General features: G+C 39.6%; 1 protein-coding gene across 1 annotated transcript in view; it reads left to right on the forward strand.

The window, feature by feature from the left end:
* LOC112682951 (T-box transcription factor TBX20-like) overlaps positions 1-26,816 on the forward strand; it is a gene marked incomplete at its 5' end in the record, with an annotated part of 58,526 nt that overhangs the window by 14,908 nt on the left and 16,802 nt on the right. The window contains 2 exons of the mRNA XM_025553742.1: positions 4,609-4,882; positions 7,223-7,393. Of these exons, the coding sequence (XP_025409527.1) occupies positions 4,609-4,882; positions 7,223-7,393 (445 nt within the window). The remainder of the gene's footprint in view (positions 1-4,608; positions 4,883-7,222; positions 7,394-26,816) is intronic.

The raw sequence follows: 26,816 nt of genomic DNA on the forward strand, positions 1-26,816 counted from the left end.
GTTGAAATAATTACAGTGCAATAGCGGTCAGGTGTGTAATATAGGTAGATACCGGCGAAGACGGTTTTTTCGATCGGATAACAGAATGTATACATATTATTATTATAATGCATTTATATGTATGTATTCTAAGAGAGAATAAACATCCGATTATCGAAATAAAAATACAATTACATGTTGTCCTTCCTTTTGTTCTAAGTCTAAGACCAAACCAAGCGGCAAAACTCGGTGTTGACAATGCAGTGGTGGCAGTAAGTACTATATTGAAGTTGTATCGACGCAAATACACATTTTTCCGAATCTCGCCAAAATACCAATAAATCCGTTATGAACGTGTATTATGATTTCATAGAAATTTGCCATGGAATTTATCAAACAAAACGTTGTGACATTTTTTGAAGGTCACGGGACTTTAAAATCCTCACAGTATTATTTTAATTACGTATTATCAACCGAAACGGGTATAAAACTGCAGGATGAATAATGTTTCAACGTAATAATCTTTAATAGTTCAACCGTCGACGTTCAATGGGTTTCTTATCTACGACATTAACATTAATAAGTATGTCGATGGGATCTCAACAGTACCTTTATTATGTTTTACGTACCAAGTGCGGGATGAAAGTGTTAAATGTTTATGTGATGTAATCGTTCTTTTTGATAAATTAAGACGATGGTAAGAAGATAAACACTGATGTCGCGTCACAACACTAACGCACACTCGGGGTGATACACGCATGATCATCAACGTTCATTTGACATTTATTTCTCTAGGAACTGCCACGATAGAATTTAAGATAAAAAAATAAAAAAAACTACCATATTATCATGACGGAAATAATAAGTACGCAGTAGACCGTGTAATAGTCCATTATAAACGTGCAGGATCGGTGACAAGCCCATTTAGTATATTTATTAAAACAATAAGTCCGTTGTAATTATTTTAAATGCATAAGGCAATCTAACACGAAGATCAATTACTCTATGAAAACACTAAGAACATTTTATAATAACAATATGCTGTCTGATTTTTCCACTAACCTATGTCAGCTTTGTTCTACAACTACTACTCTTAATTAAAATGATTTTTGTTTGGAGCCTGTTATGCGTTATATACTCCTATTCTATACCTCTGTAATACTGTGTAAGTGATTAATAGATTAGTTTATATAATGGTTCGACTGATCCTGAATAAGTCGATCTATGCTGGTTCTGTTTGCATTTCCTGCATGTCGATTTTTTTATTGGTTATATTTTGCTTTAAACATCATCAACAACCGTTGTTGTTCATCGTCCCAATGTTTCGGGTAGCGTAACTCAACGTTTCCAAATAAACTAGCACAACTCGACTTGACCGAAAGATTGTTTTAGAGTGCATGATACAGCCTGCTCCGAACGCGTTTTAAACGAGCGCAAGTCACGTAATATAATTACCGTTCACGGAAATGCATTTGTCTCTCGGTGGGACTATTTTCCTTTCGAAGATTATCATATACTGTACGCGGGATAATACGGACAACCCGTCGGAATATTTTCTCTGTTGCTATACACTGCAACAACGAGTTAGATTTTATCCTTATTTTGTCGTACAGTGAAAACGCACGACCATAAAACTACACGCGTTCGCAGGGCGTTGGCCTATCGTCGTGTTGTATTGTACGGGTAGGACCGACGACGGGTTGAATGTTTAGGTGGATATGGCGCGTGAAATATGCGTTATGATGCTCGCGAGTATTCGCGTTGCAAACGGGCGTGGTGACGAAAAGACGACGGATGTACAATGATATTACTGTAGTAATTCTTCTTCTTGGCGTATCAACTCTTTGAGGGTTTTGGCCGCCACCACAACATCGCGCCGTAATATTGTAATAACGCTATCGTTAAAACAAAGTTATATATATATACATTTATGTGTATCAAATAAATAATTTATTGAAATAAACGTCAAACAATATGTTAATAATAACGCACAACTAAATATATGCGAATCTTACGTAATAATAAACATTACAATACATAAAAATGAAAATCTCACGAGACACGTCGTGGACGATTTCACACGAACACACACACCGGTACACAAGGCGATGCGACGACGATTAAGAACAATATTTCGATGTCAATAACATGCCAATAATAATAATGATAATAACAATTATAATTGGACTGCGATGTGGTCGGGACGAAAAGTCCTACGGAGCACGCGCTCCTGCGATGCGTAAAATACGCGTACACCGGAAAAACGTCGCGTGCGGACAAGGCGACAGCAAACGTACCGTAGACACAAAAACGTGCACTTAAGTGCGCATTGAATTGCGTTATCCTTGCCGCCTCCGTTGACGTTTTTGTTTCAAAACCATGACAGGCCAAAGCCGACGCATAATTTGCGCACGAAATCCTCTCGACCGAGTGCAACCAGCACTAACCCGAATAATCTATTACAACGCCCGTTCTAGCTGAAACCATAAGCGCTACAACGATACAAAACCAAACATTACACTTTAAACGGCTGCAATATTTTGAAACGTTCGCAGCAAATCGTTTCGTCGAACGACTGTTTTGCAATCGTACCCATGGAAGTCAAATGTTAAAAAGTTATTTTTCCGGCCGAGGGAAGAAAACGCTGATTTGATATAATATTTTTCGTACGCAGGGCTCACTACTGTAGAATCAACGTTTTCGGAGATAATCCCTGTGACGGGCATGTAGAATGCCTCGTGCGACAGCAATAACGTTCATACGCGTGCAATAATCTGATTCCGATGCGAGGGGGAGGGTATTTTTTCGCGTGAAAGATAACCGTTGGCACGTGTACTCTCTCGGTCGTGACGTCCCTTCGGTCATTTGTTCGTCCGGGTTCTAAGCCAAAATTAGGCGAATCAATTAACCGCGAAAACAAAAATCGAAAGTATTAAAACGAGAACAGTATAACGCTGGAGAACAATCAGAGATAAAAAAAATGTACAAGGACTGTGCTAAATGACTTAATTCGTTAATTACAAATTATAATACTAATGATAACAAGAACATTGTAAATTGTATAGCATATAATTTTTCATTAAATGCCTATTTTTTTTTTTTTCAAAAATTATTATCACTGAATGCTTAATCGTATATTTTTGCTCGGAGGACGCGTTTCGGCGCTCGGGAAACCGTTCAGGAGATCGGAAACGACGAATAATCCCGTCCGAAGTTCCGAGGCCGTCTTATGTTACGCGCGCGCTCGTCGCACACGTGTAAAACTGACATTGTCGCAAAAACGGTAACAACACCGAACGGCAGAGGACCGTTCGGTGCCAAATGGTGATCGTCGCACGGCCTACGATTTTTTGCGTAACCGTCCGAACGGGATCACGTTTTTTTTTTTTCCTGAAAATTTTATAATTAAATATAATATTAATTAAATAATTTTTCCCAACGGTCCAACGGTGTCACGCGCACAATTATTTTAATAGATTTGCATACGCGTACGGTTCGTGGGTTTCAGCGACACCGACGATCGGGCGCAGCGGGTGCGAATCACGGAGCACCAAATCGTGCGAAATTCGTACTTAGATTTTAGCTTCCAAATGAAAACCATCTGTTATACTTTTTAAAACGTATAGACTTTGTCTAATTGTACATTTAACTAAGAAATGATGAAAACTAGTGAACTCGTATAGGAAATATCACACGAAGATATTATCGATGAGTTCACCAGCTTTAAAGCGAGAATAGCAAACTTTTAAAATTTAAAAAGTGCACTATAATAATAACTTATAAATATAAATCGTATTTTTTAAAAAAAATCGCTAAGATTAAGGATTAAAAAATAAAAATTTTGTCACACCAAATTCTTAATTGGTTAAAAAGCGTTTTCTTCTACATTTTCTAGAGGCGTTGGTGAATCTTCCTACGCCACTGAATGGGCGGCGGAAAGGTGGCGGTAGTGTTTCGATGACTTTTGCGTTTTCTCTCGGTCGCGTGTCAGTCCACGAACGGACCGATAACAGTCTTACGCGCGCGCGCCAGACGGTAATGGTTTTCGCGTGCGACGTCACCGGTACACGAACAATACGTCGCACGCGAAAAACGGATCGAACGACGGGGAACTAGTACGATCGGTTTTGTTCTTCTGGTCGAAACGACATCGTCCCGCAAGTGGACTATATTTTCGTGGTGCGCAAGACCAATACGTTGGCCATCGTCAGGGGACCGGGGAGGGCTGGAACCCGTGATCGTGATGTTCAACGTAGGGCAGTCGAAACGAACAACACGTCTGATAAATCGGTCAAGCTTTTTCGGGCCGAATCCGAGTAGAGTACGAGGAACTCGAATTCGTTTATAAATCTGAACCGTTTTAACCCGATTTATGAAGGAAAAAAAAAAGTAATTAACAAACGTATATAAACCAACGGCTTTACGGTCGTCGTTGTATTATTGATCGAAAAAAAAAAAAAAAAAAACGAATCACCGTGGTGGGTTTGAGAGGGATGGCCAGTCTGAACCCGGTCAACATATCATTTGTCGGGAAATCTTTCGCGTCGACCGGTTTCCCGGTGGATGACCGTGGTTACCGTGCGCGACCACGAGCACACGTAAAATAACGGTAATTTTCGTCGGTTGCAGGAGAATGTTCCCGACGGTCCGGGTGTCGTTCGCAGGGCTCCGAGCCGACCAGCGGTACGCGGTGCTGATGGACATCGTGCCGGTGGACAACAAGCGGTACCGGTACGCGTACCACCGTTCGTCGTGGTTGGTCGCGGGCAAGGCGGACCCGCCCGCGCCGCACCGGCTGTACACGCATCCCGACTCGCCGTTCACCGGGGACCAACTGCGCAAACAGGTGGTGTCCTTCGAGAAGGTCAAGCTCACCAACAACGAGATGGACAAACACGGACACGTAAGAATCGGCCCACATAACCTTCGACCCCGTCATCGTGTCCCGACTAACCCGGACTGCTGATCGCCGCTTTTTACCAGAAATCAGTTTTATTTATTTTTTATTGTTCTTATTTTCAACCGAATATAGTGCACCGGGGGAATACCTGCCGGTTTTTTGGATCTTCTAAAAGCGTTTATTATCGTAGGATACCTCTTTCACGATCCCGTTGAAATAATTCTTCGAACTTAACGCGTCCCACAGACAGGGATGGTTTTTGGAAAAAAAAAAAAAAAAATGTAAAAAGTAAATATTTTCTTTCCTGTACCACATTAAATCGTTCGTGGTGATGAATTATTTTAACAATGCAAATATGAAAAAAATCTAAAGACCGCGTGGTAATCCTCGCTGCTGGTAGTGGAAACAGTGGTCGTCCGACTGCATGGCCGGCCGGTCCATTGATCGCCGTTGCCAAAAGTTGAACTCGTCCAACCTAAGGCGTATTCACGTTGATCAAATTATACCGTTCGATCCGATATAATCCGTCGTCGATCAATGCTTCTTAAACCGTAATCCTTGAACCACTGATGGATCTTGAACCAAACATTTGGTTTATCTCGAAAATGTTACCGTTTTTTTTTTTCACAGTATAAACCAAAACATTATGAATACCGAAAATTAACAGGAAAACAACCAAGCGCGGTATAATTTTCCCTATAACATATGTATTTCTCTTGTAGAACCGTGTAGGTTTCAATAGATTTTGGACGAAGATAATTCCAGTACGGGTGCTACAAGCGAATCGATACGCTTATCACAACATTGCGCGGTCGAGCATTTTTTCGCAGCGTACTAATATGAATAATATTCGTCCCGTCGTTAGCAGGGTCTTTTTACCGTTTCGTAAATCACGCGAAACTGCAATATCGTAACGTTGGTGAACGATTAAAATATCAATTTTTTCGCCCCCCATTCTTTATTAACTCTAATCATTTGTTTATTTTTACATCGACACGACCTTTTTGTGCGGACAATTAAACGCGCCACCACATATGTTGTCTGTTGTGCACGACGCTGAGGAACAGTGGTTAGTCGTACCGCGTGCGTTTATAGGGCGCGCGCGAAATTAGCCGTGGAGGGCTGCATTATAATCCGTTCGGATGCGCCCTTTATTGTTTGTTAAACAAACATCGCGAAACGCCACGGTGGACCATTGGGAAACAGTCCGGAATATTTTTTGATTTTTTTTTTAACCTCCCGCCAGCCGTGTACCACAATAAAACATCATATCCCGCAATCGTACAAAACGATATTTGCATAAATTATACGCACACACGTCATGTATATCGTTATACCGCAATTATAATTTTAAACAATAACACAAACGGGGTGTCGCGCGCGCGCGTTGTACGACGTAGAAATCCTCCCCACGTATGAACGAACGCGGGAGGAAAATAAAAAACGCAAACCATTTACCCGCGGCCTACAGTCGCGCATACAGGACAGCGTGTTATTGAGGGAGTTGACCCCGGAGAAGTCTCATAAATTAGCGTATTCCTCCCCTGTGTAATATCGGTGCACTTATCTGTTGGTAAATTAATTTCGATCACATTTTTTGTTCAACGTTCGTGAACACAAACGACCGTCCTGCATATGCGATTTAATCCACCGTGTTAAATATCTAAATCCTACATGAAATATTGCTGACCGGACTAAATCCGGCAGCCCGGTGATGGACAAAGTCGGTATAATAATTAAATTTTCCAATAATAACAATGAAAACAACCGATTTGATAAGAAAAACTATACCTAAGTGTTTTTTTGGTCACTTCGAAAGTCATTTTTACTCCCTAAGAGAAATCACTGTGATTACTTTTGACAGTAATTTAGTGGATTCACAGTTATTTACAACCACGTGTCCTATTTCCAATCTCATCACACGCCGTTTAAGATTAACAGCGCACAATTTTATTATGTGCTTGTAAAAACAGATGATAATCGTTTTTAAATCGGTACATTTCTTCCGTCCGAATCGAAAACTATTACACTGCCATTCGGCGGTACGTTGATACGGTCACAAACAATTTTAGACGCCGAGTAATAGATTTCGATCGGTTATTCGGTTTTTTTCTTGTCGTATTTTCTCGATCGAAACCCTTCGGAGCGGAGCGATCCGAGGCCCTCGGTACGCGCTGATTCGATATCTAGTCTTGCCGCCCTGTTCAAAAACCGCGCGTGGTTTCAACGCGTCGCCCGTACGGTTGACGCGTCCGCAGACGGCGATTACGACAATACTTTTGCAATCGTGACGGTAAATAGCAACGGTGAAAAACGTTTTTTTTTTTTTTTTGTCACGCACAGTTGGTGTTGAACTCGATGCACAAGTACCAGCCCCGCATACACCTGGTGAAGAGACACGGCGAATCGATGACGGCCGGACATCCCGTCGTGGACCTGGAAACCGAGGAGTACAAAACGTTCGTGTACCCGGAGACGACGTTCACGGCCGTCACAGCGTACCAGAACCAGTTGGTGAGTAAACGCGCAAACGTATTCTTACAATCCGATCGTTTTTAAGGGCTTTAAATTGGGGGACGGGGTCAGGCAAGGTTAAACGCAAGGGATCTCGTCCCCTCTCGACTCTTGCAGTACTCGTGAAGGGTTTATCTTTAAACATTTCTCCGAAAAGTTTACCGAAACGCTCGACCGTTTGTCGAGAATAATCGTACACGATAGACCCGGTTGAAAAATTGGCTCCGAGGTTTACTCGATGTGTCGCTAGCCACATGAACAGTGTTTTGCAAACAAATTGCTGACGTACGTTAATTTGTAAATTATACACCGATTCATATGTATACTTATGTATGCGTTTTTTACGTTTGTTTTGATTTCAAGATACATATTTTAGCGGTATGATAATTTATAATTGATAATTAATACGTGGCACAATGCGCGTACTCCATTCCATTACAGCTATCACGATGTTACAATAACGTAGAAGTGTATTCACCGCCGCAAAAAAAGAACATCGATCGTTCGCTTCAGAACTAAATTATATTCGGTATTTTTATTTCATTTCCGTTCATCGGTACTTTTTCTTACGTTATTTTCTGCGAGTTGTAGCCGCTAAGGGGCTGGCACGAATCGTTGTAACACACCGAGCGCTCATCGCGGCTCGCGTACCTCGTACACGCGTACAATTAATATTAAAAATAAGTAGTATCGCGGTAATTGTAGGGCCAACAATACGGAACTTTCCGCAGGTCGTCGTTGTCCGTCATCGAATCGGCGTACACGCTCCAATGGCTTACCCGGTCCGAGTCGCCGTGTAACCGTACCGTTCATCCGAAACGCAACTCTCGAACCGGGCGGGGAGGCGAAAACGGTCGCGAAAAACGGTTAACGATTTATCACGGGGGCGGCGGACCGTTTGAAACAACCCCGTCGATCTCCGTCGATCTAGAGCCGCTGTTGCTCCGCTCGAACGGCGCACGTGTATTCTACACGCGCGCGTGTTCCGGTTGCGTTGCTGCATGTTCGTTCGTGCGACCGGCTCGTACGCGACGGCGGCGGCGGACGGGAGGTGACATTTCTTAAATTTTTATTTATTTTTTATTTTTAATCGTCCAGGACCGATTTAGTCCAATTAGGCTGCCGGTGCGTGTTCACGTGCACGTCCGACGGCGGAGGCCCGGGTCGTTCGCGCGATGGAAAAATAAACTGACCAGAAACGAAATAAATCGTACGCGGGCGTCGTCGCGCTGTTATGGATACGCGGTGCGCGGCACGTGCCGCGTCGTCCGAGCGAAGCGCGTAGTATATCATCGAGCTGGCCCGCCGGACGACTAAAATATAAATCTTATGGTCGAGCGTACCTCGTCGCCGTCACGATTCTTCTGCGACCCGACGCTGTTATTCCGGTCGAACACGCGCGCGACACACACGTCGTTGTCGCGTTCCTCCGCAGAGAACGTCGTCGCGCACGTAAACATATCTTACCTACGCGTTTCGCGTACGGAACCGAATGTCACGCTTAGAGTTCTACTCGGCGGTCCCGTCCGAACGCTATCGTCGGCATGTCCGTCACGGGCAACTCGGCCGTAATTATTTTGGCGCGGAGACTCGCGACGCTCCTCCGTTCGACTCCCGGCGAGGTTTTCGCGGTAGAACCTTGTACCCGCAACACGGACATTTGTCCTCGCGAAATCGAAAAGAAATATCACGTGAAGCCCACAAGAACGTAATATCAGTGAGCGATAGATTTTTTTTTTTTTTTTTTATCACACGTCGCGCGCCGTTTTTATTATTCTTCGTTTATCGAGATAAAATCGTTTTATCTTCTTCTTGATGATTTCGTCGTGCAACAACTGTCGCAAAACGATTACCGTTGTACCGGGTTCTGACGTGCTTGCGTGACGATTCCTTCGCGTGCGACGATGACGGCCGATTTCACGACCACGTCTCGTTTCGTTCGTGGTAAATATTGTCGAGAGAGAGAGAGAGAGAGAGAGAGAGAAAAATACGAATGTAAAAATAACCGGTTGGTATACTTATAGATGCACTGTGCGATGATGTTCGCGCTCGCTGCAATTGGCACGGCGTCCACCGCGATGTTTTAATTTTTTTATTTCTCGCCGGTTAAACGCCGCGGCAAACGACATTCCATAGTGTTCGTAACTCCGCGCAGACCCGTTCGTTGTTTCGATTGCGGGGTGCGGGTTTCACCGCTGCACGCGTTTCGGACGTCGAACCTTACGCTTAAAAAATGCACTGCCTCGGTTGACACGGCTCGCAGTGGCGTCGCGAACCATGATTTTCAGAAGCGGTGCTTCTGGAATTTAACCGTGGGAGGACGGGTGGTGGAATGTGATTTGGTCACTTATTGGTGAACTCGGTTAGGTGTATTGGAAGACAGCGGTCAAATTTGTATGGACCCTAAGTTTAAGGTTGTAGAGTGAACGCTAACATTTAATCGAATAGTGGGGGGGGGGGCATTAATAAATTGTTCTCTTCTATATCCTTTATAGTATTCGCTACGCCACCGACGGCTCGTGCAGTACTATGCAATCGTTCCGTTTTCGACCGCACCTGCGCTGGCAAACTGTGTGGGCCTAAAGCCGAGGCGGCGGGACGTGTTTCGACAGGGCTGAACGACAGTTATGAGCGTTAACAATGACGGCGAAAATTGCTTGCGAATCGTCGCTAAGGCAATATTATCAGCCCGTTTATTTTATTATAGGTTTAATAGCACTCCAAAACATTAATTGTTCGCACAGATCATACAGACAATCATAACGTAGTCTGTCCGTTACCTAATAGATGATAAAGATATCGAATTCCATACATTTACGCCCGACTCGAAAAAACCGTTTTTGTCAGACACCTCCATTCAACCATCAATCCACAAAGCATACGATTCGGTTTAGCAATAGAAAGTTCTCGTCAACCGTATCACGGAATACAATTTTCTACTATTTCGTCGAATCGACTTAAAAGTCGTCGATAACAACAATGACATTTTTAAACTATACTTTCTACTCTATCCAAAAATAAATATTGAGCTCTCACGGTAATGTTCATTCCGCTTCAGTGCAAACAGTGTCAAAACTTCTTTCGCATAGCAAACCACTGCTACGCACGCTGTGTTAAACGTGGTGAAGGACACCTTTTTAATGATTACTAGAAATCACAATCAGATCCTGTAAAGTGTGCATTATACTCAGGGCTATTACATTAAACGTAAACATAAATCCAGCAATAACAATAAAAACCGATGCATTTCATTATTCCGGCGTACAACCCGTTCCTCAAAACAACGCTCCCGACTTTAATTCAAAACCAAGTAACATACTATATACCAAACTTCGAGCCACTTCATCACCCGATCAATCAGTTAATATTATTACTAAGTTTTTTGACGATCTTAAATTAATACTTAATCCTCTATTACTTGCTCTAAGATCTCTACTTTATAAATGTTCTTTTAATATCATTTCTGTTCCATAAATATCACTCCGACCGTCGTACGTGTTTGTAAAATTAAATCTTGGTCATTAATTATTGAATGTGTTACGTCTATCTTATATTATATAATTTCACTATTTATTGATCTTGCGCTGTATGTACATGCCCACAGATAAACCATTTAAATAATTCTAATTGTGTATCTCATTATAATTTCTTTATCATAATTTATCATTTATTGTCATATATTTCAAATGATTTATTACATACTGTTATTTATATTTATAAGTTAACTTTATTGATCAATAATGTTATACCGCAAAAACCCTTTGAATACAAAAAAATATAATTATTCATTCTACTTTTGTATATAATAGAATATACTAGTAGGATACCAGTTCGTTGGTTCTTTCACCTTGGTATTTGTATTCTTACTTAAACGTCCGGATTTTTTATTTACGTTCGCCCAATACAATACCACCGAGCGGAATACAATCGATAATTTCGTACGGCCATGTATTATAATTATACGCACACTTCGATTTATCCTTTATCGGTTCGTTTACCCATAATGTTCGAGACATTTGCTAAGGTCTAAGCTATCGCAATCGTATGTATCCTAAGATCGATACATGACCATGTTTAACCATTATAGATACCTATACGTTAAGTATTGGTCGAAATCGTTCTGGAATCGTTGTGGGCGCAGGCTGAAAACACTCACACTTGTGTGCTCTCACTGGTCCAGCCAATGGTGTAAGAAAACACGTAGTCGATGCAAGAAGTTAAGATCATTATGGTGGACGTATGAGCGGATATGGGTAAAGTTTGGAGGGGTGGGCGAGTAAAAATCGTATAATCTAATCGGCCCACTGGAATACCGGGAGAGTTACCGGTGGGCTGATCGTTGTATTTTGCGACTATAAAGTTTTAAATTGACATTTTTCAGTTATAAAACAACTATGATTATTATAATGTATCACACAGTTATTTCTCGGGCCGAATAATTTAGCCGATACATTATAATATTTTGATATCAATAATAATATAATAACGTTTTTTAGTAGAAAATATATCAGTATAATCGTTAGACATTTAATACAAGGAAAGAATTCTGTATGACTGCTCTTATTTTTTATTTTTTATTTAAACTAAAAATATTAAAAAAAAAAAAAAAAAAAAAAAAAAAACTAGAAAGCTGAGTCCTGATCAGAATCATTGTTCGACGCTTCGACTTATGTTTACGTATTTAAATACAGTCGTTTCGACGACAAACCCGACACCGGCAGCGATTAAATTACTTATGATCAAAAAATGTTACGGACGTTCAGAAAGAAGGAATATTTGTTGATTTCGGTCAGTGTAATAATATTGGTGGTTTTTTTTTTTTATTCTCGGTTTGGAATACATTACAATATGGACCGTAAGTACATGATATGACAATTTCCCGACTGTTTTACAGATCGGTCGCACGTGTATTGAAATCTTCTTTTCTCGGTGGCCGCTGCAACGGACATAACAGTACGTCGCGTAACGTTTACGGGATTCGCGAGGGAAGATCGTACGTTCTTCTCGTCGAAGAACGAGTAACGATCATCAACGCTCTGGATGACGTCGAAAACATCTATCGGTGTACGCCGCGTATAAAAAAAACTGAAAAAAAAGCTTGCAAAAAACGAACTTATGCGCGATAGGTACACGACAATGTTGTAACGAAAGCGGTTACACGTAGGCAAACGGTAATAATAACGTGCGCAGGGAAAAGACCCGGTAAACAGATGTACTAAATTCTCGACCGCGTATCGTTCTGCGCTTCACGTCGTGGCGTGCATGCGCGTTACGCCACGCGCTATTACGTTCTATTATTATCGCCGGTGCGATGCGCGAGCGCGACCGAAAAATGTCGAAGGGAAAACGTGAAGGAAAAAAAAAAAAGACGACCGTATAACAAATGATGTATCGCAGCGCAGTTAATTGGCGGCGGACGCGGCACCGACACTTCCTAATTGGACGAGCTCGCCAACAACGACAAGTCGTACGCGACGGGCGCAGCGTTCCGATACATATTCGTCATCATTATCGAGTCGTAACGCCGACGGCCGGGCGGCTCGCGATCCGTCGTCCGGAACGGAAAATGTCGCAGTCGCAACAATAATCGCCGTTGTACCAACACGACCGGGTCGACCTTTGGCTAACCGAAAAGTTGAACAAACAATCGGATGACGCTTTACCGGTGCCGTAGCGATCAAACGTCGCGCCCGGATCGAAACTTCGAAATGCGCCCTTATATTATTTTCAACGATTGCTTTGATTAAGGACGTTAAAAATTGTGTAAACAAAATGTACGACTTTGACCGTTGTAAATAGTATCATTAAACGCAAAATTTTCGTTTTTGCACTCTCCCAGGAATCGCGCCCGGGACGCAGGTACATCTCGCCACCCCCTCGCTACGGCTTTACGGTTACATGTCATGAAGTTACGACAAAACGGTTATTTCGAAATCTTCAGCGGCTGTACGTTCGTCGAAGACCGTTCGCGTACGGTTTTTCACGACTGCGATACTCGAGTGACGCAGTAGTGCGCTTTCGAATCGGGAAAAATAATACCGGCTCGCGCTTTTACGAAAAAAACCGTTAACTGCCATTGTGCTCGCGAACAATCGATACCCGTGTTTTAGCTGAATACTTCATAGCGTTCGTCCCGGAATAGATTACCGTTTATCCGTTCGTTCGCTGTTGATCTTAACAGTTGTTCGCATTTTTCCGAAACATAAAAATCATATTCTCGTAACGTTTCCCGCACAAACTTTCAAGACACGCTGTATATAGTATGTGGTTCTTTATAAATGTCTCTCGGCGTTTCGTCGCATTAAAGTGCAAAACTTCCGACGTCAACGATGTAGCAGACGGTGGGCGGTGGCGAAGAAGCATCCGACGAGCGGTGGAACGGAGGAGAAAAAAAGCGCCGTCGCTAACGTGCATCATCAATCGTGTGTGCGTGTGTTCCGAAAGAAAAGAAAAAAAAATCGTTTGACAATTTACGTGGCGTAGATGTGACTAATAGTATATATAGCGTTATACGTAGCGTGGAAAAAGACGAAAGGTCAAAACGTATGTATGTGTACACACTGCTGTTTAGGGAGTGGAAAACGTCATTTATTTGGCAACGGTTGACGTCGTTTTTGCTTTGTTTTAGACGGTTTTCTTAAAAAAAAAATAAATAAATAAATAAATAATTCGCTCGTCATGGACGGGGTCAGGTTTAATGTTCCTTGGATAATGTAGTGTTTCGTTTGCTTTTCGATCGTTGATAATCAAAGTGTGATGATTTCAAAGACCTGATGGTGTAGTGTAATGGAAAGTTACAAAAACTATTTTTTTCCTTCGTTTGATGTCGAAAAAAAAATAATTCGTTACAAATGACAAAATAACATAATGTTTATTTACATTATTGTTAAAATTAAATATTTTTTTATTGATAATTGTTTGTTATAAATTTCAATTAATTGTTGAAACTAATTGTATTAACAAAGTTAAAATAATAATACAAAAAATTTCAACCAACCCCAAAGTTCTATATTTACTCGTGTAAAATATTAAATTCTGAACCTGAATTTTGAAATTATATTTGAGAAAATCGATCGTTTTAATAAATGCTCTCTAAATATGTTTAAAACAAATCGATTAAATAGGTTGGAATTTAAATCATTCACCCGGTAAAAATATTATCATCGCCTTCCAATTGTCTATGGTCGTAACTATCATTAACATTCGGTGAACTTTCCTTATTATTGCTGATGATTCGATTGTAAAGCAAGAAAACAAAACAGTATTTCATATTTTCTAAATTGTAATTCGACCTTTTCAAAAATTACAAGTAATAACAGAAAATATGCGAAACTAATTGTTAAACTGTGGAAAATATATTGAGTACAACAAATTTCACAAGTGATTGAAATCATTGAACAATCAACATGCGATAACGTGACAAATGTTTAAATATTAATTAAATATACCATACAATATGTTTTCCATATGTTTTCTAGGTCTTTGTTGTTTCTATTCCCGAAAAATTTTAGGCATTTGAAAAAAACTATTCCAAACCATTGAAAACATTATTCCACGCACACGTTCGACAGGGCAATGTGTACATCCATTGACTGGTCATTTATCACAAAGACCGGGATTTCCTATTTGGCCCGTACACACGTAATATATGTACGTGGAAGCGATCAATTTAAAATCATAAATAGTTTTCGACATTCGAGTATCGTAAAAATTCGTGCGCATGATTATGCGTGATAAATTCCTCGAAAAACTTTTAAATATAATGCGAAGAGACGACGAAAGTCGTGTAAGGTAGCAACGAAAAAACGTAGAAAATTCGAAGATGGACGGCTACAAAATCGTTGAAAAATGTGGCACAAATAAAAATATGACCTATGCAAATGGGTATTAAACGATTTTTCTTCTGCTAAAGCAGTATTGTTTACGATTTACGACCACCGCGAAATCGCAGTTAAATTTATAGCGTTTTAAAATTATCATCTTAATTTTTTGGCGACGCCGTGCGTGATTTAACGATTCAACAACGGGACCGCTGTAATTAAATTCCCCTTATGCCGAACACGCGTTTGTGTAAATGTGGCGAACCTGCGTACTTAAGTGCAGTTCGAGATCATTTAGTGAAACCGTCTCGGCGTAAATAATAATTATTATTAATTTAGTGTACTCGTTTGAATACTGCACTCGCACTCTCTTGCTTTCCAAATCCTAAATGATATCTAAGTGGACACGTCACTTTTTTAACGGTGGTTATGGGTGAAAACAGTTTGACGAAAACGTTATAAAATTTGTGTTCGTATTTTAATTTTACGTATACACCTATTGATTTAATGTTCGGAATGTATTTTTAGCTGATTTATTCTTTTGTTGTTTTATTTTATTATTTCATTTTTTCGTTTGGAAATCTTCCAATAGTGTTTTTTTAACTGTTTTAGTAAATTAAAAATTGGCTACTATTTTTTTTTCATTTCATCGCTGCCATGTTTAGCATAATTTTTCTTTTAATCATTCTTATTCCGAGTGTTCTGTTCAACTATACATTCAACCAAATATCCTGTCATTGTCTGTCCATCAACGACTAAAAAAAAAAAAAATAAAGGAAACTTATAGTGGGATTCATGCTCTTGGAATACTCATGTTTCGAAACTTAAGGCCATGACTCTTATTACGAAAGCAAAACAGAACACATAATATTATATGTTCTCTTTCCGTACAGTTTATTCATAATATATCGATAAAACTCTTAGTATTCGATTTGCACTGATATTACGAATAACAACTGCACTGTTGAGTGGACGATAATATTATTAGAAGTACAATATCGACCTGATATATTTAAGTTTTATCAGTTTATCAGATGTAAAAAGTTTTAGACACAACGGTAATATTAAATTTTCATCGATTAAAAAGTCCATTGTAATCGTACGGTTTTGTTTTAAGGTATTCCTTAAAGGTTTTAATTATATTTAATTTATCAAATATTTATATAGGCCAAGATCAGTCTCGGTCGCCTACCCCGATATAGATATACAGATACTGCGTGCCTGGGTAAGAAATCAGGCCAAGGTGGATACTGTAAATTTTGGATTGAATAGTTCAATGCATATATCATGGTTGCAATTGTTGTAGCTGAGATATGACTGTGCAATATCAGTTTGATTAAATAAAATTTGTTGCATGACATCTATATTTTTTTTTTTTTTGACTCTTATCGACTGTATTATTTATGTTGTAATTTTCAAGTATTTTCAGTGGAATTATTAATTCCAGTACTCGCGTTTACATTGTTCGCGATACACTAACCCAACCTGGTCGCAGCCGTGCTATATTATAATATCAGGATGAACCTATTAATGTAACCTATTAACCTATTTAACTTATTGAAGTCGAGAACCGAACAGCATCAAAGGAGTAAAAAAAAAAAATTGTGTCTTTTATTTTTGTATACATAATACGACTATTTATACATGTACAGAAATGTATTTTTTATTTTTATCACTTTCTAAATAGTTTTTGGGTAGGTATAACATGATAGCATTTCGTTTGGTTGTTAAAAAAAAAAATCGTAAATTACGGTGACAGCCGCTTAAAAAAGTTCTACGAACAAAAGCGCTTTTGTATTTATACGTGCATAGATATTATATTTATAATACGTGAGAGAAAAGAAACACGACACGGAATATTCGCGAGTGCATTTCGTTAGCTGCCAGCGAATAACGCGGTCGACAGGTGGACATTCATTTTCAGAAACATAAAATAATATTTGAAAATATTTGTGTGCAATAAAACGCGTATAATAAAACGGAATTGTCGAAATACAAAAAAAAAAAAAAATATTAATAAAAACGCGTAACGTGAGCAAGTTGAAGGGGAGGGGGAGTAATATATCTATACTGTTCAAACGCATTATAATGAAATCATCGACCTCGGTGTCCGCCATGGTATAAAATTATCTGCAACGAGTTTACTGTTAGTTTCCATCCATTGTAGTCCAATGTTTTACGTATTATGCGCTGCAGTGAAGACTTTGGACTTGTACTGATCACACCTATACAATATGCAACTGATCAACTGATTATGGTTTCTTCGCTCCAAAGCTCACGAAAAATACTCGAACGTTGACATTAGTATTACTAGACATTGTATCAGGATCACATTTTGTCAATTCGTTTGCACAGCGCTTTTACCGTCAGCATTTTTAAGGAAAACCTATATTTTTTCAAAACATATAGTAGTTATTATATTGATCCGTAGACCTTTTTTCGACAAACCCATGGACTATAGCGGATCTACTGCATTATATACGCTCGGTCTTTCGTCACTTTTGGGGTGGTCCACACCAAAGTACTTGGCTTTCAATCAAGTTTGTAATTTGATCGGTTCTTTATTACAAGTAGGACTAATACTAAGCAGTTGAAAAAATCGAGTTTAATCCGTCAAGAAACCGATTTTTTTTTTTTCGTTACGATTATAGTTATCTATAGCGCACGCTGCACATCTTATAAACGTATTTTTTATTAATATCCTTTGTTTCAACAGTAATTTAATCGTGCGTGACTTTTATTTTTTTTACACGAATTATGTTTTCAAGATTATTTCGTCTTATCATAATTTATCGAATCGTTAATTGTTTGTCATAGACTCATTGAAACGAAATCGAACTAGTAAGCAACGAAATGTACGCCAAAATGAAATGTTTTATATTTTCGCGTCGAAATATTTTCACCCCGTTATTGGTTTCCTTCCGGTCCATTTTTATTTTTCGTTTTTAGGTGATACGTAAATAATATGTATAACTCTCGTAACATACGGAACCGGTCGTCCAACGGATTAGTACATTTTCTCCAACTCGTCATCGGGTAGACGAACAGATTATCGCACGAGCGGACGACTGGATCGACACGAGACAAATCGATTGAAACACAAACACATAGACGGAGAGTAAGAAAAAGAAAAAGAGATTTAAAAATATGATTTTTTGGTAGGCGGGTGTTAGAGGTGCTGAAAATTTAGTATAACCGTCCGTTTAGTGTAGCGTCCATATTTTACGATTATTTTAACGCTAACAACGTCGGACCGACAGCGACGCCGTCAGTCGGATGCTCTCTACAATGAGAATGTGAACCGGTTCGCGCGTGTCTCGGGTTCATTTTTACTCTATTTCCGTTACGCCGTCGTGTGTGTGTGAAATAATAATTACGAAAATTACTATGATACAATTACGAGTAAACGTCGCAAAACGCATGGGGCGACGTGTGCACGGGCTGCGGTTGTTCAGAACTTTTTAGAAACGGTTTACAAGCGTAAAAAATGTAAACGTGTTTTGGTCGATATAAGTTGTGGTACGTCGATTGTTACTACAGTGCGGTCGCAAAACCTATACCCGAACCGGGCTCTAGATAAAACAACCGTCTTGAGGTACTCTCAATGGCGTAACTTGGAAATGTATTAGAGAGGGGCGGGGTCAAATATATAGTTACATGTCAACTGGTCTATACAGTTAACCTTACATTACTTACATGCATATGTTAACATTACCTTTTTTTGTATATAGTGTAAGGTGATCAATATTAGTGAGTAATGAAATTAATCGAAAAAACAAAACTGTATAGTAATCGCTATAACCAGCTGTTTTATACTTATTTTAATACAAGGTATGTTAAATACCAGAGAGGGCACTGACCCTCCTAATTTATTCTAGGGCGGTAATGGCCCCTCTTGCCCCTCCCCAGCTTACATCCAAGGCAAATTTTGATATCCGGTCAACAATAATTGTTGCGTTTGACGATCGGAGCGTTACAGAAGCAGCAAATTTTGCCCGTCGCGTAGCGATTTTATACCGAAAGAATTTATTATATGCATTTATAAACAATTTCATTCAATCGAAATACGTTGAAAATTCTATTCGTTACAATTGACGATGAGCTGTTAGCCGAAAAAGTCTTATATTTTAAGTATACATTACTTCTTCTTCTTCCTTTTCTTCTAATAAATGCATCGTCATTTTATTATTATTTATAATTACATGTTTAATTTTCGGCGACGTGTAACGACAAGTAAAAAATACCAGTGCGCACAACGAAATATCGAACTGAAATAAATAAACTAAACCGAAAATAAATGCCACCCGCAGCATTCGGTCGTATTGCAGGAAACCAATGTACACGCAAAGACGTTGCGTAAAACCGTCCTTTTAGCCGAACTTGCCGCTCGGTTAAATTGCTGTTATAGTGTTAGCGAAACAATAGTTTTACCAAAGGGTTCGAAAACGATTCGTGATTTCGCTTCCGATTCTCGGTTTCGACTTTTTTTCGCCGCCCGTAAAGTCGTGACGATATTGCACAGTTCACGCGGTCCGGAGTACGGACGATGCATTCGGGTCGCGGGAACGCCATTCGCAGATATGCAATACGCGACGGTCACGTTGTTCTTTTGCATTTAACGAGGTCATCGGTGGTCGCGTGCTATGTTGTATTTCGTGGTTTTATCGAACACGAGTTTTATTCGATGACGAATATTTGGACATCGTTAGAAACGGTTTTCAAAAAAGTTTTGACATATATTCGGGATCGGTGTTACGCGGCGACCGAAAACAATATTATAATGCGTCCCATCGCGTCATCAAGCGGGTTCGGATTAGCTATTTGTCGAGTTCGACCACTCGTTTCCCCGTCCACTGCTAATATCATTATGACGCGAGACAAAAAAAAAAAGAATAAATGTCGCGTATGAAAAGTAGACGTATTAAAAAATGGAAAAAAAAAAATTAAAAAAAATACCTAAGAGCGGGGGTACATCCCCCCCCCCCCCCGCGAACCACACCGCTGCAATGTCGCGTGTGCGTTATTGTGTGCGTGTGCGATCGGTGGCGGCCACACACCGCGCCAGGGGTGCCAACTCGGGGTAATTTATTGTCCCCGGCCACCGCATTCCGACGAGGCGGCGGAGTGAACGAGTGACGGAGAGACCGGGAGTGAGAGAGTGTGAACGAGTGAGGGGGAGAGCGTTAAAAGATGAACGTGTTGGTCAAGTCACCGCCGCCGGCTACCGGTAACGCACTGCCAACGACAATCTCGTTTTCCGCCCGTCGACTACTGCACGCGCGAGCCGACGTCGACTTTCGTTTTCGCGTTCGTCGATTTTTTTTTTTCCCCCGCAGTCATGCATATTTACTTCTGCGTCTCGCCAATGTGACGTAATAACATAGTGAACACAACGGTTTTGTTGCAGCTCATCGATTTCGTAGTGGGCCACACGTCACGGACGAAATTATTTACGCGCATGACTACCGATCGGCGTGTCGAACGCACCGGGACGACGGACGGAGAACTAGGGATCCAGTCCGAAATATTTGAGGGGGGAAAGGATTTCCAGAGAGCGCACGTTTTCAACATCGTTCCGGCGAACGATATTGTTTATACGATAATTGTGGTACGGGTAAAATAAAGGAGTAGTCCGAAGATAACATTATTGTGTTTCTTACTTTTCCGACGTTTTTGGGGATAACCCTTAGTGGTTCCTATGGTTCGTTCTCGAGCACGCTCCTTTTATTCTACAATACCCCTTCGTGACCGAACGAAATGTGATAACAATAATTTCGCCGATGATGATAGTAAATTATTGTCCACGAAGAGAAAAATACAGATATGTTCGTGTCTCACATTGCTGCGCAAGTGAACACGCGGTTGTTTTCGTTCCGAAAAATATACAACGGTCCACATCATTGTAATACGATAAATAGGACGTTGTTTTCGTTGTTTTTCACCATCACTATTCGTTGCCGAAATAATCGTATCTCTTTCGCATTGTTGTTCGGTAATCGTTCAAAAATCGCACGTTTAAGCGTTAGACAAATGCAATTTATAATAAAACGACAACAGTCGGTTAACACGCGAATCCGCGACTCCGTCGAATCGTTACCACACGTGTTCCAATTTGGTTACTGTCCCGTTGCACGTTACATTATTGTAAAATGTACACGGATCGCGTCCAATGAACGGTACACTTGCAGTGCTCGTAATCGAGTAAGTCGAATTCGCGCCGCGTACGATTACAGTAGGCACGTAAGTCGCGTTAAACGACAGTAAACGTTACGCGATCTGTACGGCGAAACATGTCTAAAACGGACCCTGGACGAGCTGGAAACCTGTGCGCAATCGGAAAAATGGTATCTGTAGTCCCGTCACGAACTGTATCATGGATATCCGTACTCAGAGACGTGTCCCAGGATCAAAATGTAAGACAGGTCCGGTTATAATTGGTGTAGGTATACATTTTTTTCGTAAACTTTTCATACAATTTTCAAATTGAATTGGAAAAAATGTGGTGCAATTTCTCCTGTTTGACCTATTAATAATATTTAAAGATATTAAAAAGTAAATGATAATGATGTAAGAAATATTAATCATAACTATTTGAAAACAGGGTCAGGGACGACCAGGGAGAAAAATTCGGGCCGAGAAAATTTATTACCTTGGCCACATATAGAAAAAGACACAATAAATAATTATAAGCAACTATTATGACTTGATAAGCGTTACTATATAAATCGTATTTTATCAATAACTTTTAACAACACAGTACATAGTTTCTACAAATATTACACATAACTTGAATTAATATCTCAGTACCCCCGGTCCCTCATTCGTGTTGACGAGACTTACACAATAATAAAAATGCTTTTCTGTATCCCAAAATACCCATATTAACCTTCCAACAGGCGCGCCGTTGTAAATAATACAACAATTTTATATTTATTTGTTTATTCAACTTATATTTTACTTTTATTTTATTGGCGGTCATGGGTATTCCTTTGAAATCTTATTATCTATGTTTTAGACAACTTTTGAAAAGTAAAAACTGCTTTAAAAAACTAACTAATTACTTTAAAAAATAAGCGATACGACCAATGGCCAATGAAAAATCCCAACACGTCAGGCCACCAGGAACCTCCCGGTTTCCGGGGGGCTAGGCCGTCCCTGAACAGCGTATGTCCATGCCTACCAGGCCTACCCCCTGAACTTGATCGTATTGAGTCGAACATTTGTCGGAAACACACTGTTCGGTAAACAAGTCGTCCATGCCGTTATGACAAAAGTTTTCTGTTTTTCAGTGCGTATTACGTATTGCATTAGATTCATTATGTTTTTTTTATCGACACTAAAGTTGTGTCGCAGATTAATAACTAACACGTTTTTTAATTTCTAATTTTATTTTTCTTCGTGCAAAAGTAATTGTGCACGTGGTGGACACGTTTTTTAACGTGTGCATCATTGGAAATCAATTTCAACGCTTAAACTTACACACTGTCCATTTGTAACCGGGTAACAAAACTGATTACGTATGCATTACAATATAAGACATGTTTATTGTTTGTTAGTAAATTATGTCTGCTGTCGGCATAAAGTACCATGTTATAACTGTGTGCACGTTCTGTAATACATTTTTGCCAGCCTATTTAATAATCACCAATTGTTCTTTAAAATTAATTATTCGATTACGCACACGTATCCGTAAGTACACAAACGCCGCTCGAGGGGCACGCGTACACACAAATGCTCCAAAATAGTTGTTCCATCCCTCGCGGTGTTACATCTATATAAACGAAGGCGTGTATCGGTAAACAATATTATAATGTACAAAATGTCTGCGCGGTCGATACAATTAATATATACGTTATCTACATATACTCGTATATCGTGTTTCGTTTTTTTTTTTACATTTTTTTTTTTTTTTATCATAGTTCAGAGTCAAGTGCAATAAAATCAATCGTATACGTTTAAGTATATGTATATACTTTCATTTTTGAAACTTTCGGCAACTGAAACAAGCTCAAACTTTTGAAAGATATATCGACCAAGGTTCGACAACATTAGACGTGAATCACCTATAAATTCGATCACGGGGTCGTCATCTTAGTCGAAAATAAATACGTCATGTTTTCAACACTAAACTTAAACGCATTTAAACGAGAACAAAATGTCCGTCGAAGACTACAAATGATCGATTTGCTTGTCCTGAAAAAACAAGAGGTGCTTTTATTAGTAGGCTTGTTTGTTGCGTTGAATACGAATAATTCGAAAAACATATTTAAAATAAGATACGAGACAATTGGTTTTAAAAAATCTATCATAGATATCTGCTAGTTATAATTGTTACGTCTTGGAATTTATATCTGATAATTATAAACCAATAACAGTTCGATCGACCACCAAGAAGGCCTCCCACGGGTAAATCAGTACTGCTTAATTGACGGTTTACACACAAACTTTTTAAAAATTTGATTGTAATGAGCGCCATTAAATCATTATATTCGATTGAGTATCGAAACGAAATGTAAGATTGCAATATCTCAAAGCATACGCAATCGCATCGCATATTCCATTTAGCTAATTCAATGTATGGAATACGGTGTGAACCTCTTGCGCACCTAAAACGGCCTAGTATCTCATAATCGATGTGTTGTTACACATTTGCGGTGTAAATATTTTATAGTAGAGCGAAAATCATTTTTACTTATTAACACTAACAAGCGTTCTCGTACGCGTACCAACCATGGTAGGATAATTTGTGCACAATTAACTATATTACCGTGTACCGGGTCAGTGCCGGATTAACCATCAGGTGGAGTAGACGCCCGCCTTAGGACCTCATTCGTTTAAGGGGCCCTGTGAAAACGGAAAACTATATTTTTTTTATTCAACAATTCCTGTATTTTATTGACGAATTCACGGGACAAAAGTCATTATGGAATATAATATATACTAAGTTTTAGGTGTTATATGCAGTAATAATAATACAATTATTTTGAAGAAAATAAAAATAATATAATAATCAACAATTTTAATGAGGTATTTGAGATATTTTATCATTTGAAGTCTTCGACGGACATTATGTTCTCGCATGGATATATTTAAATTTAGCATTGTTCATTTTTCTTGCAAGTAAAAAAACTTAACAAACACGATTTGTTAATATTATTTATGTATGTTTTTATATTTATTAATAGTAGTTGGTTAATGTCAAAGCTGTTCATTTTAATTGTTGAATAGTGATGTTAAAGGTGTATGTAAAAATTAATTTTGTTGGGCCCAAAATGTTAATCGCTTAAGTTTCCGTGGGAAAAGCTACCGCGTTCCGAATCGGAATACATTGCCGTACACGACTGTGCGCGTTACGATGGTTTGGACTTTGCTGGGACAGCATTTATTTATTTGATTTTTTCCTCGGTGCGATCGTGAACACGCCGCAGCGCTGGTGTGCTCCTTAATGACGCTGTCGTCACGTTAAATTTCATTTCCTGAAAGCGTTCCAGGTCGCGCTCGTTTGGAAACGTAAATCGTGCGCGCGTTCGTTATTATAAAATCGTGTGTCCCACGCTGATAAATATATCCTGTAAATATATGCATACGCACCACACGCGTGCGTGTATACGTATCACGCGAGTGCCTATAAAGTTTTAATAACGTTACGCGTCGTTGAAATATCAAAAGCTAAATTGATATAATTTAGAAAATCCTCTATGCGCGCTACAGCCGTGATCGCGGACCAGGTAGTGTTACGCTTCGTATACCTATTACGCAACGCGCAAATGTGCACTCGTAGATACGTCCGTATCAGCCCTAAACGCCGCTATCATGGCATACGGTTTCTGTGTACGCGCGCCTGTGTACGGGTCGTCCTGCGCACAGGACCTTAGATACGTGCAGTACACGACGGTTATGTTTATACGTACGGACCCCTTTTTTTGGGTATTATTATTATCGTTTCGTAGCAGTTGATTGATGTAAATCTTTTTGGTGTGTACCTGGTTCACTGTGTACGATACGTGTCTCACGCTCAGGGTCCGTTTGAAAATCAATATCCGTCACTTTCAACTATGGCATGGGATCGCAACTGAAATAATAACCTGTTGAGAATAAAACCTATTGATATTAAAATATAAATAAATAACATTTAAATCATTGAAGGCAAAAAAAAAAAAACTATAGCGAAGCACTTGAAAACAATGTAAATTATATAAATCAATTTGTGATTCCGACCGATTCCTAATAACGATATTGTTATCTGTAATATTTTTTAGCGCTGCACCGTTGACCTTTTATTAATAATTAATTAATTAATAGTTAAGACTATAAAATTGAATAATACTGCTTATAATAAATGATTATCGTATTATTTTCGGCTGTTTATTTCACAATTAAAAATCGTTTCTTTAATTTAACAGTTATAAATTATTTAGATCAGTTTTCATCAATTTTACCTACGTGATAATTTTATACGTTTCAGTTAAAAAAAAAAAAAAAAAAATAGCATAACTATGTAATTAATTAAATGTTTGATTTATCGTACGTTTCAATCGAATTGAAAAAAAAAACAATTTACCTAAATATCAACGCATTAAAGAAGAAACTTAACGCTCAAGTTCCCGTGATTGTTAACGTATTTGCCTCGATAAATTTTCATCCCGGGCACTTGGTCGTATATTTATGTGTTTCTATGTGTGTGTGTGTGTGAATGCGGACATATAATAATAGCGGTGGACTGTTGTTATACCGTTTTTTTTTTTTTTATTATTAGATCTACCGATTCATATTCCGGTCGATTCCCGAGGCACGATGGCTTTTATTCCGTGTAATCCGCCGATCGAAATGTTTGAAACACGCAATTTGAATACAATGTCCGTGCATTGTATAAGTTATTCAGACGTGTATATTATATACGATGACGACCTGCGGCCCGGCCCCTTATTCGCCTAATATTAACACGCCTATATTATCGTGTGTTACCATCTGTATATCTCCGCGTACGTATCCGACCACCACGACGTAGTGTTCCAATACGTGCCGTACGACTCCGCTCGTCGGTCCTGTTACGCGCAGGATATAAAGATATACGATTATTGTTTCGGTATGTGAAAGCGGTCGGTGCACGGTACAAAGAGTATAAAAAAAAAAAAAACTACTATAATCGAACGGATTCAGATGGACGCGATCATTACCAGTCGGGTACAATCATTCAAAACGTGCACGGTCTAACGCGATATTAGTCGGGATTGGATTTCGGAAACGGATCAATATTGACGGGACGCATCGTCCTTTTGGTTGGTTGTAAGAATAATTGGCGAGCAACTAGGGTGCGCCTAATGAACGAATGCGTTCGTCGACAGTTCAAGGGACGGTTATCAACAACCGCCGGGCGAAAAGTTCGCTCCCGGATCCGGAAAAAGGGTTCGGCGGAAATATGTCGAGCGGCCGGACGAGGAGAGCGTTTCGCGTTCGGAAACATTTCGGATAATGCCCGTGTCGTTCAGAACGTTTGTTTTGCTCAGTTGATTTAGTGCTCTCGGTGCGAAGGCGTATTTTTTTAGGCAACGTACCAAAACGTCGGTTCGTCTCCGCTCGCGCGCGCCCGCGGGGGGCGATAA

Source organism: Sipha flava, unplaced genomic scaffold (assembly GCF_003268045.1).
Source record: "Sipha flava isolate LNK unplaced genomic scaffold, YSA_version1 216_pilon_pilon, whole genome shotgun sequence".
Lineage (NCBI taxonomy): Eukaryota > Metazoa > Arthropoda > Insecta > Hemiptera > Aphididae > Sipha > Sipha flava.